The sequence below is a fragment of the Telopea speciosissima genome, chromosome 6, assembly GCF_018873765.1.
Source record: "Telopea speciosissima isolate NSW1024214 ecotype Mountain lineage chromosome 6, Tspe_v1, whole genome shotgun sequence".
NCBI lineage: Eukaryota > Viridiplantae > Streptophyta > Magnoliopsida > Proteales > Proteaceae > Telopea > Telopea speciosissima.
Genome location: NC_057921.1, coordinates 37,608,050 through 37,626,735, shown reverse-complemented (window position 1 = coordinate 37,626,735; position 18,686 = coordinate 37,608,050). Strand labels below are relative to the sequence as shown.

The 18,686-nt window shown below is 38.5% G+C and overlaps 1 protein-coding gene across 5 annotated transcripts in view; it reads left to right on the top strand.

The window, feature by feature from the left end:
* The first annotated feature begins 2,321 nt into the window (after window positions 1-2,321).
* The window catches only part of LOC122664591 (histone deacetylase 15), a 60,307-nt gene continuing 43,942 nt past the window's right edge, over window positions 2,322-18,686 (top strand). Inside the window, exons 1-8 of one of the 5 annotated variants that reach the window (XM_043860472.1) lie at window positions 2,322-2,404; window positions 2,603-2,875; window positions 3,038-3,220; window positions 3,414-3,528; window positions 7,875-7,951; window positions 8,207-8,282; window positions 8,448-8,512; window positions 16,265-16,320. In XM_043860472.1, the coding sequence (XP_043716407.1) occupies window positions 2,630-2,875; window positions 3,038-3,220; window positions 3,414-3,528; window positions 7,875-7,951; window positions 8,207-8,282; window positions 8,448-8,512; window positions 16,265-16,320 (818 nt within the window). In that variant the 5' untranslated portion in view covers window positions 2,322-2,404; window positions 2,603-2,629. Of the gene's footprint in view, window positions 2,407-2,571; window positions 2,876-2,973; window positions 3,221-3,413; window positions 3,529-7,874; window positions 7,952-8,206; window positions 8,283-8,447; window positions 8,513-16,264; window positions 16,321-18,686 lie in introns of those variants that run through there. The other 4 variants (XM_043860473.1, XM_043860474.1, XM_043860470.1 and 1 more) reach the window with 4 other exon arrangements.

Here is an 18,686-nt window from a genome sequence, read left to right as displayed (position 1 = left end):
AGAGCGAGTTGGGAGGGGGGAGTGAGATTGTCTAATTTGTACCAGTTTTTCAACTGCAGGTAATTGTTGGGTTTTGGAAACATTGGTGATTGATTTGAATGGTTTTTGTTAGCTAATTTAAATTTTAGAACAGTATTTCTGAAAAACCATGACAAAATTTGCCTCCTTTATATACTTCTGCTCTCCACAATTCAGTAAGAGGTAGAGCAGAAGAGAGAGGTCAGACTCTCCTAATGGACCACAAGGTTACAAGCTGATCTTGAACCAATATATTAGTGATGATTATGTATTGGACTTCATCTTACTTAAGCTGATCAAAACCTTAAAAAAAAATGAGAGAATGGATTAGCTATCCTATGTTCACACACACACACACAGAGAGAGAGAGAGAGAGAGAGAGAGAGAGAGAGACGGGTATGTGTAGTTGGGTGTAGGTATTCTCCAAACAGTAAAAATTCAGAGAACTGCAGTGGGTCTGTGTCATTATCCATCTCTCTGCAGGCTATAAAACAGAGTTTATTTTATCCCCTTTGCAAGAGACTACTTGGATGCTAATGTCTCTTGTGAAACCAAAAGCTGAATGAAATTCACATCCACCTAAATTAGTGGATTTTAAACTCTAACGAAGTGCGTGAGTTATCAATATGGTTGGAATCTAAATTGACAACTAAGGCCAATGTTATCATTATTTAACAAACATCTTAAGATTCAAATCTAGCCTTAGAGTAAATTACAAAACTAATTTGATGATCAGCATTGTCTCATGATCTTATGTATATTGGCTGCATTGTGATGCTGGTTGGGATCAGCATGTGGGTAATGGTCACAATTAATGGGAAATAGAGAGAATAGAAGGAGAACAAAGGATTTTGTAGGGACTAGGGAGAGGAAGAAGCCATCATAGCGAAGACAGAAGAAATATGGCTGGTAAAAAATATAGGATCTCAGATATTAATTCTAAAATTGGTGTTGGATAAAGAAAGAGAAAAAAAATAGGATCGTCGATTTTAATTCTAAAATTGATGTTGGATCTGTGGGTTGGTTTTAAATGTTTTTTTCGTTCTTGTTAAGCTTTTATATGTGTTTATGACATGGTTTATATAGGTAGGTGAGTCTTTAGCTCAAAAGGAAGAGCACCTGGGTTTGTGTCCCAGGAGATGATGGTTCGACTCCATCACGACTCTCATGTAGCAGTAGCTTCTTATTTAATTTCTTATCTTGAAGTGAACTAATTTATCCATCAGAATAGGGTGAGACTTGGGGGAATCTGAACTTTTGTTTCACTTAAAAGAAAGCTATTGAGTCATACCCTCTATGTTGTCATACCTGAGCACTCACTCACCCCCACCCCTTGCTACCCCTACACCTGAACACAACACTGACACAGTCACCCTCACCCCTTGTTGCCCCTACTCCTGAGCACACACTCAACCCCACCCCTTGCTGCCCCTCTGGTTGCCCCTACACCTAAGCTCATACTCACACTCACACATAGCAATGGCATATTAATAATTTTAGGTTATATAAGGTTGAGTGGTAATTGGATTTAATTAATTATTTTAGAACATTAATATGGTAATCGTATTTTTCTGGTTAATGTGTCTTATACTTTTAAATGTAATGTTTAGTGACTGATAGAATTAGGGTAACCAAATAGTTATTCGTAGATTCGGGTAAATCCAACTCGATAGACTCAGGGCAACCAAACAGTTTTTCAAATAGATTCAGGGGAAATCCAACTGACAGACTCAGCGTAACCAAACAGTTTTTCAAGAAGAATCATTTCACAGAATCATGATAACCAAACAGTTTATTTTCTAGAATTACGATTCAACTAATGGTAACTAAAATGGATGACCATCTACAATCAGACCACATCCAAAAGATTTACACAACCAAACGCTTCCTAGAACTTTAAATATAGATCCAGATTCTATAGGTACACACCTCAAGATTAAGCCCACACATGACACACCCCACTCCAAAAGGGGAAAAAAAATAGTCAGTTAACGGATGGGCCGTAACATGAATTAGCCCGGCCAAATTGCAGCCGTATTTATGTTTTAGCTGTACAGCAGCATGTCCCAAGCTAACACGACTAAACGAGGCCCAGATCGACAAAGCTCGGAGGCTCTCGGTTCGAATTGGTTGACACTTGACAATCTCATTCGTGACAACTGAGGGGGACTCTCGCGGTCTCTGCTCCCCCCTCTCATCTCTAAACCCTAGAGGTTCCTTTATCGTGAGATTGTACTAGTTTTACCGGTAAAAATCGTATTTTATTGTTTTTTCAGGTAAATCATTCAGTGATATCTGATTTATGTATGTATTTAATGGCAGTCTTTGTTGGTTAAACGAGCTTAATTTCAGTGGGAGGAAGCATTACTGCAGTTTGATTTTGGTGGTTAGTTCCGATTTCCCATTTATTTACTGTTTTCTTCTCCATGTTTCTTTCCTTTCTATATATTTAATGATTTTATTCTTATCAACTTCGAGTTTTTGTGTTTGTGATTCTTCCCGTTCATCTCTCTCTGTTTTTTTCCATGGCTTTCTTTCTTTCTGGTTAAGAGATTTACTGATGACGAGGGAAATGTTCTTTAAGGAATGCTTGTAGGGTCAAATTCCAAAAATGGACTCTGAAGCAGTGCAAACTAGTTCTCTAAAGAATGGAGGAGCAGAGGGTAGTCTTTATAAACAAAGTGAGCGGGTTCAATGCCAAAGCAGTGGTTACTTGAATGGAAGTCGTAGAAGCTCGAAGAATGAGGGAATCAGTACCGATCCTCCTTTGAACGAAAATTATATGGAACAAGAAGAATGTGAAATACACTCCAGAGATATGGACAGTAATGGGAGCATTCGGCATGATCATGCAACTGTAAGCAAAACTATCGCATGCCTCGGTGATGTAATTGTGTATTTGAAACAAAACAATGGATTTGCTTTCCACTTCTTAACTATTGCTGCTGAAAGCAGTGCTGGCTTTCTTGATAAGCGCCAAAATATGACTACTGGAATGGAGTTTCAACTTTAAATGCAGAAAAAGCCAAGGCATCAGAAGGACTTGACATTTCAGGATATGTACAGCCAGCAGGAGGGCTATTTTGAGGACGATGACGATGATGATAGCGACTGGGAGCCATTGCAAAAGCATGTAGCGAGCAAAAAGTGGTTTTGCACAAACTGTACGATGATGAACCTTGATGATGATCTCCACTGTGATGTATGGTTATGTACTTAGCCTCTTTCTTAATGCAAACTTTGTGTTTCTCAATTTTTCTGTGGATGAGTGGTGCAATTTTAGGTGTCTCTGTTCTCTCTAAAATCTAAATACTAGGAATTCATCTTGACAATGTTTTATTTTAAATAGATAGTTGGGGTGTTACAATGACCTCTATGAGCTTCTGTCCCTGCAGATTTGTGGAGAATATAAAGAGTCTGAAATCGTTAGGCATGGTTTTTTTGCATCTCGTCTTGCGCCAACAGCTTTCCATTCTCGGGTCGAAACAGAAGTAATAGACAGGTTAAAAGGTGGATACGTTTTGTTGACTTTTAGATTTAATTGATATATCTATCCTTGGTCGGTACCTGTAAAGGAAAGCTTTCTTAAAAAAATCATTAGTATTTGTTTAAGTCAATCCCTGGCAGTACTATATGAATGTAATCTTACATGAAGCTATTTGAAAAGATTGTGCTGAGGGCTGATTGCTATACATGATGTTGTGACATAGTGTCAAGGGCCCAAGGCAGTTGGAAGTCAGTCCATGTAATAGAAAGAGAAGAATGGTTGCTAATAATAGTACTCTGATTAGACTAAGTTCTTAGATGGACACCAGAATTCTTAAAAAGAGAAAAAGAAAAAAGGTTCAGATTCATAAAGAAAGCAAAAAATCCTCAAAGAAATGAAAAGCTTGAAGGCAAAGATCCATTCATTAAACTGAACTTTAACTTATAATGCTCGGGTAAGTGTAGGGGTGTCAAATCGGCCAGTCCAGTCGGGCTTAAACAGTCCTTTACCTTTGACTGCTACGATAAAAAATGAACCGAGTACATAAATCAATCCTCATACCCAAGACGGGGAGACTAATTAATAATCGATCGGTTGGTTATCGGTCTTGAAATGGTTTTGGCTAATCGGTCTTAATTGGTCAGTTAAGCCATTTTTTTGTATAGGGTATTGGGATATATTAATTGCTCCTTAATAAGTCATGGTTCGAGAACTTGGTTTCGGTACTAGTTTTGCCTAGCCAAACCGAGTTGGACCTAGATCTTGGCGAGTCGATGTATTTTTATTTTGAACTCGGCAGATGGTTTCAGTAGGTTTTTGACAAAGTTTGGTCATGAAACTTGGTATACAACCTATTTTGGTCCATTTAAACACAATGTCATATCAGATTGTCCAAAATCAAAGTTCTAATAGGAGTTTGACTTCGGACCCTAGTTTGGTAGACTACGATGTACTAATAGGCTCTATTCTACACATAATTTAGTAATAGAAAGCAATCAAAGCATACAATTAATATAAAACAACTTAAATAAGCATTAGAAATGTAAAAGTATAAAATACATCAATCTTAACATATACATCTATCATCCCAAGCCATATTGCCGAATCAAGTATTCCTCTGAATGTGCCACATAGGATTCCCATGAATCGGACATAGTCTTCCACACAATTCATATAAGTGTTGTCATCAACTAACGGAAGGTACCCTATTCTAGGGTATGGAAGAGGCGGTTGCGATGAGATCGATCCACTGCTACTGTCACTAGGCTGTTGAACTACCATCGGCATGTATGGCTGGGTTGGGACTGTGAATATGTCGTTCACAAACCTGACCCACTGCTCCGACTGTTGAACTCATGTGTAGTTTGTACTGACTGTGGCTGCCCAAAGGCCCCAAACTGACCATAAGCACTATATTCGGAACTGGTGCTCTCATGGCCATATCCATAGTCATATTAAGGTTATGATGCAATCCGATGAATTTTGGGTTCGACTGAGATCTCGGTTCACTTAAGTTCCTGGCCCTATAAATGTGCAGATCTCGACCGAGACCAGTCGAGATCTCTCTACTCTTGCTGGTCTCTACAGAGAACCCCCAAAAAACCCAATTGGCATGGTTTTGAGGTTTGTATATTCGGTTCTAATTGGTCGGTCTATCGGGCTAATCAGGTCAGGCCTAAAATCGGACTTATTACTGAACAGTTGGCCTGGTCTCGGTCAGTCTTGTCGGTACCTTAGGTCCATGTGCTTATGAGAGAAGAAAACCCTTAGGTCTAAGGCTTAGTATGTTCTAAATTGTTAATAAAGCACCTAAATGCTCTTTTGACTAACCGCTGACTGTCTTAACTATTCCGTCCTGCCCCTCCACCCCAAAAGATAAGTTGTTTTAAAAATGAAAGCCTAAAAAGTAAAGATCCTATAAATGACTTGACTTGATTTTTAAAATGATCAAACAGCTCGATATCTTGTTACTGACCTATAGCTAGCTTTTTGATGGTGTTCTGAGGTCCAGAGATTTTATTTTTGATGGGTGAATACTGAACACTGCAAGAGGCTTTATCCAAAATAGAGAAAGAAGATGAATGCAACAAAGAAAGAATAAAAGGAGGAGGAGAATGGGAAGAATGGTGCGGAGAAATGATATGATATCAGTCCCATCCTGTTTCTGGTTGTTATGACTCAATCACAATACAATTAGATCTTGCTGTGCAGTGTTTTTCTAGGTTATCTGTCCTCTCATTTTCTAGTATCGAGTATCAACACTGGGGAACATGAGTCAGTGGGTGGTAATTGACCCAATTAGCTTGTGGGATTGTGATAAGTGATAACAAGCTTATCTAACTTGTGATGCAGTTGCAGTTCCATGGTTGGACTGGCTTTACCCAGTCTGGAAACCCAGTCCATGAAGAACCAGGCCTAAACCGGTTCAGTTGGAGTATTTTGGAATTTTATTAATTGGGGGCTATTTTTTGTCATTGGTATTTATTATTTTATTTTATTGTATGGGAGAGGGTTATTGAAGCTCACTTGAGAAAGGAGACTACTATATCAAAAAACCAATTTGGATTTATGCCAGGAAGATCATCAATGGAGGCAATTTTCCTATTAAGGAGACTCGTGGAAAGATATAGAGAGGGATCTTCGTATGGTCTTTATAGATCTGGAAAAAGCCTATGACAGAGTTCCTAGAGAGCTAATCTGGAATATTTTAGAGAAGGGTTTCGTGTAAATATGTAGACATAATTAAAGATATGTATGCTGATGTCGTGAATAGTGTTAGAACAACGGGAGGCCAAGGTAGTGAATTCCCAATCTCAATTGAATTGCACTAAGGATCAGCCTTAAGCCCTTATCTGTTTGCACTTATCATGGATGACTTAACCAAAAGCATACAAGGGGAGGTCCCATGGTGTATGATCTTTGCAGATGATATTGTTTTGGTAGATGAGTCAAAAGCAAGGATAACTATCAAAAGGTCTAAAGATAAGTAGAACTAAGACCGAATACATGATGTGTAACTTTAGTAGCTTTGGGATGGATAATGAAGTGGTGAATATTGAGGAGAAGGGGATCCCGCAAAGTGACCACTTTAGATACCTGGGATCAATCGTAAACAAGAAAGGCGATAGATGACGATGTTGCTCAAAGGATTAAAATAGTGGATGAAGTGGAGAGGTGCGATCGGAATACTGTGTGATCGGCGTATCCCTTCAAAGCTTAAAGGAAAATTCTATGGGACTGTCATTAGACCAGCTATGATATACGGGTCGGAATGCTGGGCTATGAAGAAGTGCCATATAAATAAACTTGGTGTTGTAGAGATGAGGATATTGAGATGGATGAGTGGGAAAACTTGATTTTGCTTTCGTAGTTGTTGTGGTGCTAGTGCGAGCCTAGGTGATGGCCATCCTCCATGATGGCTAGGTGACCATGGTAAGTTTCATATGTTAGGTATATTTGCCATATCCCAAGTATGTTCCCATATTTCAGGGATGTTTTCTTTAGTCCAGGTATTTTTCCTTCAGTTTTTGGGTCTGGGCATCTTAATAAATAAGGTGGAAACTGGTTGAAGGCCTGACTTGTCGCGATGCGGTGAAAACTACTGCTGGAATAGGTCTATTGTCTATGATCGTTAACAGCCACATTTTAGGAGTTGCTGATTTATTTCTTTGGGTTTGAGTCAAAGGATTTAAGCAGGATTTGTTGAGAAAGAGTTCCAGTCTAATCATTTCGGTGTCTAGGGTCATTAGGAGCCTTTTAAGTCTTGTGATTTTCTGTTTTGTTTAGCATTCTATATAGGTATATAAGAGGAAAACGTGGATAAGCTCTATTTCTGTCTGGTTACTTAGTTAAAGCCAGTTATTGAGTTGATTTAGGAATTTCAAGTAGGCTCCAAAGTGAAATTCATCCATGGAGATAAAGCATTGTAATGAGCCTATTTTAGTGGATTGAGAAAAAATGGAATGTCATGGGGGACATTCCAGTCGAATCATGTTGTTTTGCCATGGCATGCCCTGGTTGATTTGCTTTCTTTCTTGCTGCTATATTCATTGCTTCTTCTTCCTCCATTGATATTCAGGTATGAAAATTCTAATCAGCTTTCAATTCAAGATTTTTCTTTTTATTTATTAGGAAATTCACTGCTCAGTTCTAGCTGCCAATGAATCCGCTGTCTTAGTTCTGATTCTTACATTTTGGAAACTTATAAGGAGAATAATGTGAAGCATTTTTCTTCATTATGTTGCTTTAGAGGGTTAATGTGTTATTGTTGTGGAATTCTGGGATATTGCTCCTGAATATTCAAGAAAATCATTCCTATGCCTGTGACTGATTATTTAATTTCAATTTCTTGTTAAAAATTTGTGTATAGACTCGGTGACGCGAAAATCAGACCGGGACAATTGCACTGTAATTGGTTTTGATGAAAGAATGCTACTTCACTCAGAAGTATGTTGCTGCATTTCTCTGTTTCTATATTTATCGCATAACTTGGCAGTTCTCAAACCTATACACTTATGTTGGTTGGGTTTTCTTCCCGATCTTGTATTTTAATGAAATTTCCTTACCTGTTAGGCTGTTACTCCCACCCACCCAACAACCACCCACCAAACCCCCCCAAAAAAAAAAGGGGAAAATCCTTTTCTACTCTTCTTCATTATTAAGTGCTAGTTATTTCTAATAGTCATTACTGTGGTTGAACAGGTTGAAATGAAGTCCCATCCGCACCCTGAAAGACCAGATCGCCTTCGTGCTATTGCTGCTAGCCTTGCCTCTGCTGGTTGTTCCATAGATTTTTTTTGCTAGTTCAAACCGTTGTTTTCAAAATAAATTATCTGGATTTTGCTTTTTGTCCTTGGTGACGTTTATTTAGTATTTGAAGTTACTGTTTTCCTTCCAAAACTTATTTGGTGGGCGACTTGCATTTCTTTTTTGAGTCTTGTAGGTATATTTCCTGGAAGGTGCATCTCAATCCCTGCTAGAGAAATTTCCCGAGAGGAGCTGCAGCCGGTTAGTTACCTTCTCTTTTATGAATGCAAAATAGGAGTTTGAGTCCTGTATATTCACATGCCAATCTTGGGTACAAAAACATAAATTGTTTTAGCGTCTTTCTTTTAATTTCCTTTCCTCTCTGTGTGAGTTGGAGGGACCATTTATGAAAAAGTTAATTTAATAAGTGATGCATTACCTTAGAAAGAAAATACTGTCCCTCTATGCTTTATGAGGCCATGACCGTGGAATCGTGTACAATGGCATACAATCTTAATGTAGTCCTAGATAGGTAGGAGACCTACTAGGAGCCAAACAACCGGATCAAATAACAAAAGGGGCTGCTGGTTCGAATGGACAGCACTAGGATTTAGGTCAATTCCTAGGGTTTGGGTTGGATATTGGGAAAGGGGTTTATAGGGTATTAATGGGCAGGTCTAGGGGGTCAATATGGTATAAAAAGGTTAGGGGTTGGATGAGTTTTGAAATTCTGCAATTCTGGACAGAATTGAGTTGCAGGTTTTGGGCTTTAATGGAGTTAGGGTTTGTGGGATTCAAACAAAAAATAAAGGGAATTAATTGGGGGAAAGGATTAGAGGATTAGAAGAAGAATTTTGGCGTCAAACTTACTGGAGATTCCACTGGCAGCAAGCTTCGACAGTTGTGAAGGATAAAGCCACCTTTGAATTTGAAGAAGATCCTCCCAGCCGTCACGGCGTAAGGAGTCAACCGGATTCCACCAGTCCTTTTCCACCTTGATAAAACCACAAGGATGCACACTCACAAGGAGCACAGGAGCAGCAACAATGGCAGCCAGCAAGCAAAAGCTTTTTTCATTAATCAAATTCGTGTACAATGCTGGCCTCCCTTACAAACTTATATAGAAGACTCAAAAATAGACTTAGACACTAAAAAGGAATGGCCAAATCTTATCCCTAACCTATTAGGTAATTTAAATTGACTAGGAAACTAAAATACTAAAGGAAATAGACTCAAAACATGGCTGGACTTATAGAGTCCTAATCCAGCCCAACTTACATCACATGACCACTTAAGTTGTCACATGACCACTTAACCAAGTCACATGATCACTTAAATTGGACCAATTGGATGCAACCAATTTGAACCGGTTCAATTAGAAAACATAAAAATAAACTAAGTATTGGGTTAATCCCGTATGCAACCTATGTACCCCTAGTTTAGGCTCATTGAAGTGGCCTAATACATAGAAAACCCTTGGGAACAAAGGCCCAACATGTATATAACCCAACCTTAGGCCTATTTCTAAAGAAATAAGCCAATATCTATGATGAACCTGCATCAAATCTACTTGAAGCTATTAGATCCGAGCAAAGAAATTTAACCAAACTCTAAGAGGCCTTAAAGTATGAAATAATCTACCGTGTATGAGAATCAATCATCTGGTTCTCCCCAATCATGTAGTCTCAGTTTATGAAATTCTTATAAGGTTTCATGCTCTCATTTATCTTTTCTACTCAGTGTCGACTCCAAATAATTCTGAAGTGCATGCTTGTTTCTTTCACGCTGTAAGCTCCAATAGATGCTTCTAGATCCATCTTATTTTGGCTTCTAATCCTAGGCTCTAATTTCCCCTCTAGAAACTCAGCCAACTTCCCCAAAATCAACCTAGCTACTCTGAATTGAGACAAGGGGGTAATGTGTTGCGTCTATGTATGGGCCTATGGGGTGGGCCCAGGTGGGTGGGATTGTAATGGCGTCCTACCTAAAAGCCCGAGCTTCCAATGTCATAAGCCAAACTTCCGCACACTACCTGACCGATGGGGGACTAAACTCTCCTTCCATTCTTGGCCATGGAGCGCATTCACTGCATCAACTCCCCCCAGTTTTGGGCCATGGCCCCCCACATGGCCAGTGCATGGACAACCTGCTCTGATACCACTTAATAGCATCCAACCCAAAAGCCCGAGCTACAGGGTGGAGAGGCCCTTCCAAGGTCATAAGCCAAACAGCCGCACACTACCCGACCGATGTGGGACTAAACTCCCCTCCCATTCCTGGCATGGAGTGCATTCATTGCATCAGATAGTAGATAAGCTTGATTTCCTCATGAAGTGGGGGTTTGGAAGAATATTCTCTCAGATGGGTGGCTCATTCAAGGAGTTTAGTTTCAGGTTGGTTATGGAAGTAAAATTTGATTTTGGAGGATAGGTGGCTTGAAGGGAGTGCTAAAAGATCTATGTACCAATTTGTATACTCTGGAAACTGAAAAATCTATTACCATTGACAAATATTATATATATTGACAATTGGGTCATCATGTGGGTCAATGTTTTTTGCTTAATCTGCTTCGTGGAACTTGATGCAAGTGTAAGGCTGTTTGAAAGGATTTCTGGCTCTCAGAATTAATGCAGATCAAGAAGATAAAAGAGTGTTTGATGTAGATCGAAGCATGAAGAAGAGAAGAGTCAGGAATTACTGTTCAAGTGAACAGTGTCACAGCCCATATTGCCTTGATGGGAATCCTTCTAGAAGACCCAAGTTGAAGACTAAAACACTGTTCACATCACTGTTCACATGAACAGTGTCAAAGCCAAAATTTGCTTTGTTTGGGATTGATTTTTAGAAGATCTTGTGGACCCATCAAGTGGAGAAAGCTTCTATCCTAATGCTGCCATATTTTAGTTTCTATTTTCATATTTAGAAAGTAGGCTTAAGTTTCTAATTTGGTTGTCTTTGCATGTTTAGAAGGCTGAGTTATAAAGCCTTTAGTAGTTTCCAATTTCATTCAGTTTCTATTTCCATTAGTTACTATTTTCCAAACAATTGCTAAGTTTTACTTTCTATTTGTGTAGCCCAGTCTCAGTCAATATAAAGGCAGCTATTGTAATTGATTGACACAGAATTAATGAAAGTACTTTTGAGGCAAACTGTTGCACTCGACTATGGGAGTAAGACCCCTTTCAACAGCTGGGATAGCTGTGGGTGAGAGACCCAGGGCTGAGAAAGCCCATCCCCTTACCCCCTTCTTCTATTTTCTCTTCTACACCAACTGAGCCTTCTTCTGCTGTGTTTTGTGACTACAACTGCTGCAATCGATCCCTGCTGAAGTCCAGAAATTGTTCTCCAATCAAGTGCTTGACTGCTGCTGCTGTTCATCATCAAAAGAAGGATCAAAGTACACTTCTGCAGATCTGTGTGTGCCCTACTTCCTGCAACAATCGAACCTGCTCTTCTCTGAGTCCAAGTTCTGTTCGCAGAGCTTTTGAGGATTGAATCAGGCCAACAGGAAGCCCATTCGATCCCAGTTTAAGCCACTGTTGCTGGCTGGTTTGGTCTGTAGGCCTTGACTTTCTATTTTGGTGTCACCCTCATATCTCTCAACCTAGCCATTGGAATTGGCTGTGATTTCCAGCAAAGGTTCTCCTCACTGCCTGCTCCATTCGATCCAAGTTTGATACCAAACCGCTGGTTGGATTACCTAGTATTTGTTACCTTCTATTTTGGTGTTAACCTTCAAATTCTGATTTGCTTCTATTATTGATGATCTGCTGCAACTATTACGATCCTACTGTAGAGTGGTTCTTTATGAACCCCTTCTACAGTAGTGTTGCTTGTCCATCTTCCTCCTTATTGTGGAGTCCTATTATGAGCCATCTTACAGCTCCTAGTTAGTTGCAGTTTTATCGTTTGGAACAAAGAATATTGTTCATTATATGGTTTTATACTTCATCCTGATCTGGAAGTTATTAGTTTCATTTTGGCTGCATTTCCCAGACCAAAAAGATATGGTTGATGGAATTTGTTGGCCCATGCTAAAAATAGGTTTAGTTGGTTTCTACTAGAGAGATTTGAACACTAAGTCTCCTATATTGCCTACTGATTACTGAAGCCTTAGACACTAGGCCTAGTGTACTTCTTATGTATGAAAACCAATCGTTAATCTGAATGAAATGACCATAGTACATACACGATACATGTAATCTTTCCTGTGTGTGATACAAAAAACTTTTTTCTATACTACATAAATATAATCTTTATAAACAACAATCTGAAGCAAATCACTCCTCCGAACTGGAGCATCCCAATGTCTCCGTTGAACATGGCCATTCCACTCAAACAACTCTCTCGTAGCTTATCATGTCTCAGAGCTACTCCTAACTCAGCTCTAATATGGTCATTCCTTTATCCTTCCTAGTTTTGCTACACAACCATCTCAACATCCTCATCTTTGCTACACTTGGTTTATCTATATGACGCTTCTTAACTGCCCAACGTTCCACATCATACATCATGGCCGATTGTATGGCAGTCCTAGAAAATTTTCCTTTAAGCTTTAAAGGAGTACACCGATTACACACCACTTCGAACATACCTCTCCACTTCATCCATCCAATTTTAATTCTCTGGGTGACATCATCCTCTATATCGCTTTCTTTATATACTATAGAGCCCAGATATCTAACATAATAACTTTGAGGAATCTCCTTCTCATCAATATTAACCACCTCCTTAACCATCATAGTGTGGCTAAAGTTACACACCACATACTCTGTCTTTGTTCTACTTATCTTAAGGCTTTTTGATTCCAAGGTTGATCTCCATAATTCCAACTTTGTGTTAATCCCTGCTTTTGTCTCATCTACTAAGTACTAACACAATATCATCAACAAAAAGTGTACACCAAGGAACCTCATCTTGTATATCTCTGGTTAATTCATCCTTGATAAGCACAAACAAATAAGGGCTTAAGGCTGATCTTTAATGTAGCCCAATAGTAATTGGGAAGTCACTACCTTGACCCCATATAATTCTTATGCTTGTCGCCACACCATCGTAGATATCTTTAATTTTGTCCACATATTTACATGGCACCCTTTTCTTCTTAAGTATATGCCAGATTAGCTCTCAAAGGACTATGTTGTGGGCTTTTTCTAGGTCAATAAAGACCATATGGATATCTTTCTTGCCTTCTCTATACCTTTCCATGAGTCTCCTAAGTAAAAATATAGCTTCCATTGTGGATATTCTTGGCATGAAGCCAAATCGGTTCTCCAAAATTGTAGTTTCCTTTCGTAGGTGGGTTTCAATAACCCTCTCCCATAACTTCATTGTATGAATCATTAGTTTTATGCCTCTATAGTTATTGCAGCTCTGAGTATCACCTTTATTTTTGAAAATCGGGACCTCAATGCTTCTCCTCCATTCATATATCATTTTGTTTGGCTCATAATCTTGTTAAACAATTTGGTTAGCCAGGCTAAACCACAGATTCCTAAGCTCTTCCACACTTTTATTGGGACTCTGTCTAGGCATGGTGCCTTGCCTACTTTCATCTTTCTTAAAGCTTCTTTTACTATAGACACCTTAATTTTGCGTATATATTTATGACATGTGGTGTCTAGATGAGTAATGTAGCCCTCTGGGGCACTATTACTCGAAAAGTCTTTAGTTAGTAAGCTGTAGAAATACTCTTTCCGTCTCTCCTTAATATCCTCATCCCTTGTTAGTACTATATCATCTTCACTTTCAATACATCTAACATGTTCAAAATCTCTACTCTTCCTTTAGCTTACTTTAGCTATTTTAAAGATATTTCCCATTCCTTTGTGTTCAGATTATTATAAAGATCATCGTATTTCCTCGCCCTTGCTTTCCCCACAATCTTCTTAGCTTCATTTCTGGCAAATTTATTCCTCTTATATCCTCTACCTCTTTAGCCCTTTGCCACGTCTTAAAACTAGTTTTCTTAGTCTTAATGGCTGTTTGGACCTCATCATCCTACCGCCAAGTCTCCCTAGGGGCATGACGTTTACCTTTCAATTCCCCTAGTATTTTCTTTGGTAACCTTCTTAATATAATCTGTCATCTCGTTCCACATCATATTTGTGTCGTCTTCACAGTTTGTATGGCCACTTTATTAGTAAACGAATTCAAGGAATCTCCTTTTAATCTCCACCACCTTATCTTAGTGCAAATAGGCTCCTCTATCTTACGATTCTGCGTAATGAGGCACATATCTAGGACCACCGATCTATGTTAAGTGGTTAGGCTCTCCTTAGGTATAACCTTACAATCCTTACAAAAGAATTTGTCGGACATTCTTGTTTGGAAGAAATCTATTTGGTTGATATCATGCCTACTTTTGTAGGTTAATGCTCCTGTCTCTTTAAAAAAAAAAGTGTTCACAGTGGATAAATCGTAAGCTACCGCAGAGTCTAAAACTGAGATCCCGTCCTCATTCTTCTCTCCAAGTCCATAGCTCCCATGAACACCTTCATAATTTCTACGATCTCTCCTAACATTTCTATTTAGATCGCCCTTATAATAGTCTTTTCTCTTTGACTAAAACCTTGCAGTAATCCATCCATGTGTTCCCAAAATTGTAACTTACTTTCATCCAATCCTACTTGTTTTTGTGATCTCCGTGCTCCCTGATTGGAACCTCTGGGGTCCCAATGGTTTGGACTGGAGTAGGCTGAACTTACTTTCATCATATCCTACTTGGGTTGCATACACTATAATTATATTGACAGTCTCTTTCTCCAACACAAGATTGATGAAAATAATCCTATCTCCAAATCTTTTAACATCCATCACATCATCCTTAAGGTCTTTATCCACTACTATGCCCACTCCACTTCTATAGTTCTATTACTTTGGTCTCCTGTATACCAAAGTTTAAAGTTGTCCAATACCTAGCTTTCTTACCCTTCCATTTAGTCTCTTGAATACAGGAAATATTAATCCTCCTCCTCATAACATCTATCAACTCTAGACTCATACCTGTTAAGGATCCAATGTTCCAATATGCTAATCTAATCGTACACTTTTGGACTAGTTGCTTTATTCAAAATTGTCCGCTGTATGAGAACCCTTGCCTACTTATCATTGCATCTGGGTGTCGATGCAGTGCGTGACTTATAGGGGACGCCCTAGCAGACGGTCGATAGGACATGATACGTAAATAATCAAGTACTCATAAAATAGGATCCATGCAAAAGTGATTGGCTGAATATGTTATGATGCTGGCTGCCTTGCCTGACACACATAAATATAATCTTTATAATAATATACAAATTTTCGCTGAAAAGTAAGACTGAAATATCTGAACGTAATGACCAGTATATTTGAAAATTCCATTTTGGTCACTGGACTGATTTGGTTATTAAAGCGAAATTTACAACAATGGCCCTGGAGGGCATCAAGTGGGTTGATCTATTAGCTAATTCAAACTGGGTCTTGTTTTAGTCGTCATGTTTGTTGGTGAGGAGGGTCTTTATTATTTTCTTTTTGTTCATTCTCATGCCTTGTTGCCACATTTTTATATATGCTTCAGATAGGCACTGCTTTTTCTTTTATCTTAATGAAGTTATTTGGTACTCTTTCTCAGGTTGGCAGATGGTTATTATGCTAGTCTTTTATCTTCCTGTTCTTTCACATTTGATTTATTTATTTCTAAGTTTGGCCTAATAATCATGCAGCATCAAATAGCAAAAAGTTAAAGGAAACCATATGCCTAATAATGCAATGTATTTGGCATTTGGGTGAATAAACAATACTCTTTTAGAGCAAGAAGAATTTTTTCACCATCATTATTGTTACGATTGTCCGTATAAATAAAAAGGTATACTCCCGTGAGTTTGTGTATATTCATGCTTGACGATGAGGGAAAGCTGTGCTGTTTGTCATTTCAAACATGAAGCTTGAGACTGTATACTAGTTAATTCCTTAGGCTTCAGATGAGTGCAATCTTTATTAGTCCTTTGTGGTTTTTGATTTTGGAATTTTCAGGTCCATTCTTTGGAGCATATTGAAGCAGTTGATCTTACAAGTCGCATGCTTTCTAGGTATCATGAATTGGTTTTACCTTTCTCACTTGTTTCCATTGTTTCGAATTTTACTCCAGTTGGGTGCTAATCAGCCTAAATATTACCTAAATATTCGTTTTGCATTTGACGTGGATCATTTATATCAAACTACAAATTGAATTTTGTTATTAAGCTGTATGCAATGGTTTCTTCATTGGGACCCAATTATATACATTTCAATGTTTCCCTGTTTGAGTATAGGTTCCACTATGCTGTTTACTAAATTATTTTCTCGCTCACAAGAATGGATGAAGTGCCATTCATAATTTTTTAAGAGTCAGTATGTTCTAAGATGTTTCTTTGGGATGCACCTGTAGATGAATATATTCAATCACATTGGCAGTAGATTGTTTTGATTAAAGCTTGTAATATGATATTTGGCATTTCATTGGTCTGCCCTTTTAGCAAAGGAGCATTGAAGCTTGAAGATTAGGTTGATGTACAATCTCATGATGATAAAATGAACAACTAATGCAATTACAAAACCCTAAATCCAATTAAATAGTTTGGTATTACTGTATCTGCTGGATTAGGCCTGGATTTACGAATTAACAAAGAAAGCAAATATTGATCCGAATGATTACTGAGTAGTATAATTTATAAAAGAGCCAGAAAACTATCTAGAATCGGTTTAGGGTACTTATACTTTATAGTAGAAATTCAATATTTCACAAACTCTAAATGAGATGAGGGTCTGGTTCTAGTCGTGTGGGTCTTTTGGACCACAGAACCCTGCAGTATAGCCTGGTCAAGTTTTCCTTGATTTGTAGATGTGCCCAATGGGTTCAGATATGAGCTTTAGGTCAAACAAAGGGAAAAGCAGAGACTATGATGTTGACCAGAAGAAGAGATAAGATGTTAAATATATGGGCTGAATTTTATAGACTTATTCTGTATGAGAATATGAGACAGAAGAGAAGAAGAGAGGAGAAGAGATCAAAGAAGAAGAATATGGTTTCAGATATGAAATTATTGCAGAAAATTGATGAAAAAACAGAGCATTATAGGAAATATAGCGGAGAGATAAAGAGAAGCACAGTTAAAGAAAATAAGGAGAACTGTCCTGCTACTTGAAGAATACAGTCAGCTGAACCAGTGGCAACAGTGAGATAGCTAGAGAAAAAAGGAATTGAACAGAGAAGTATTGGGCTTACCATGGGTCCCACTCTATGATGTGAACCACATTGTCAAGGTTTAAAGTATTTGTATCACGTATCGTATCAGTGGGGTGATTTTAAAAGACGTATTGTATTGGATCGAAGATAGGTATCGCACTCTACAGATACACATGGAAATTGTCTAGATACACATAGAAATACATTTTTGGAGCAAAAAATAATATAAATAAGCAATATTGCAGTTTGTTTCCTTGATTCAACCAAAATGCAATTTGTTTCCTTGATTTGATTAGTTTTTCAGCAAGGAATCAAAGCCCAAAGCATGAAATTTGAAAGATATCAAAAAATTGAGTAGGTGAAAACTTGTCCGTCCAGGTGCTATTGATGCTTTCTGGTTTCTGGAATCACGATTCTAAAGTCACATGTGCCTTTTAATGTGTGTATCGCAATGTATCGCGCCGTATCGGCCAATACAATGCGATACGTACTGATACTTTTAATTTTTTTCTCAACCCCTAAATCAATCGTATCGGTACGTATCAATTGTGTTGTATCGCACTGTATTGGTCGAGATATAACGTGACACTGATCAATACCAATTTTTTTTAAAAAAAAAGAGATGAATCTCATTGTATTGTATCGATACCCTGCGATACAGATACGTATTGGCCGAGATGAGACGATATGGTGCGATACTTAAATCCTTGCCCATAGTCGTAATGCCGACAAGGCGACCCATGACTGTGGCCAAGCACCTAGGTTTTGCCTTGGTTGCCTCGGCGTGCACATACAGGTTACATGTAAATTATGAGATTCAGGGGCCATTACTATTAAATCATCACTTACCCTAAAGCCTCATGTTGTGTGTGCAAAGGAAGTCTCATCCGCTCTCACATTCCTCTAATATGTCAGGTCTATTGGTGTTTATATTGTTTTTTTCTTGAATATCATTGGACCTTTTCCTGCGGCCTTTTAGCCTGCACTTGACGCAAATCTCACCTATTACTTAAAACCTTCAGGCCCTGCCATTTTTTTTTGGAGCTGAAATGCTAAGTGGTTTCTTGGTCCTAAAAGTACCCGTGCTTTTTTGGAATAATGGGCAGCCCAAGAAGTCCCAGGGCTGCTGTAAGATTCCCTTGATTCCAAAAGATAACAGGCCTTTGGAGGACCTATTTCAATGGGTGGTTCCATTAGCATTTCCCTTTTCTGAGTGATGCTAAGGGGACC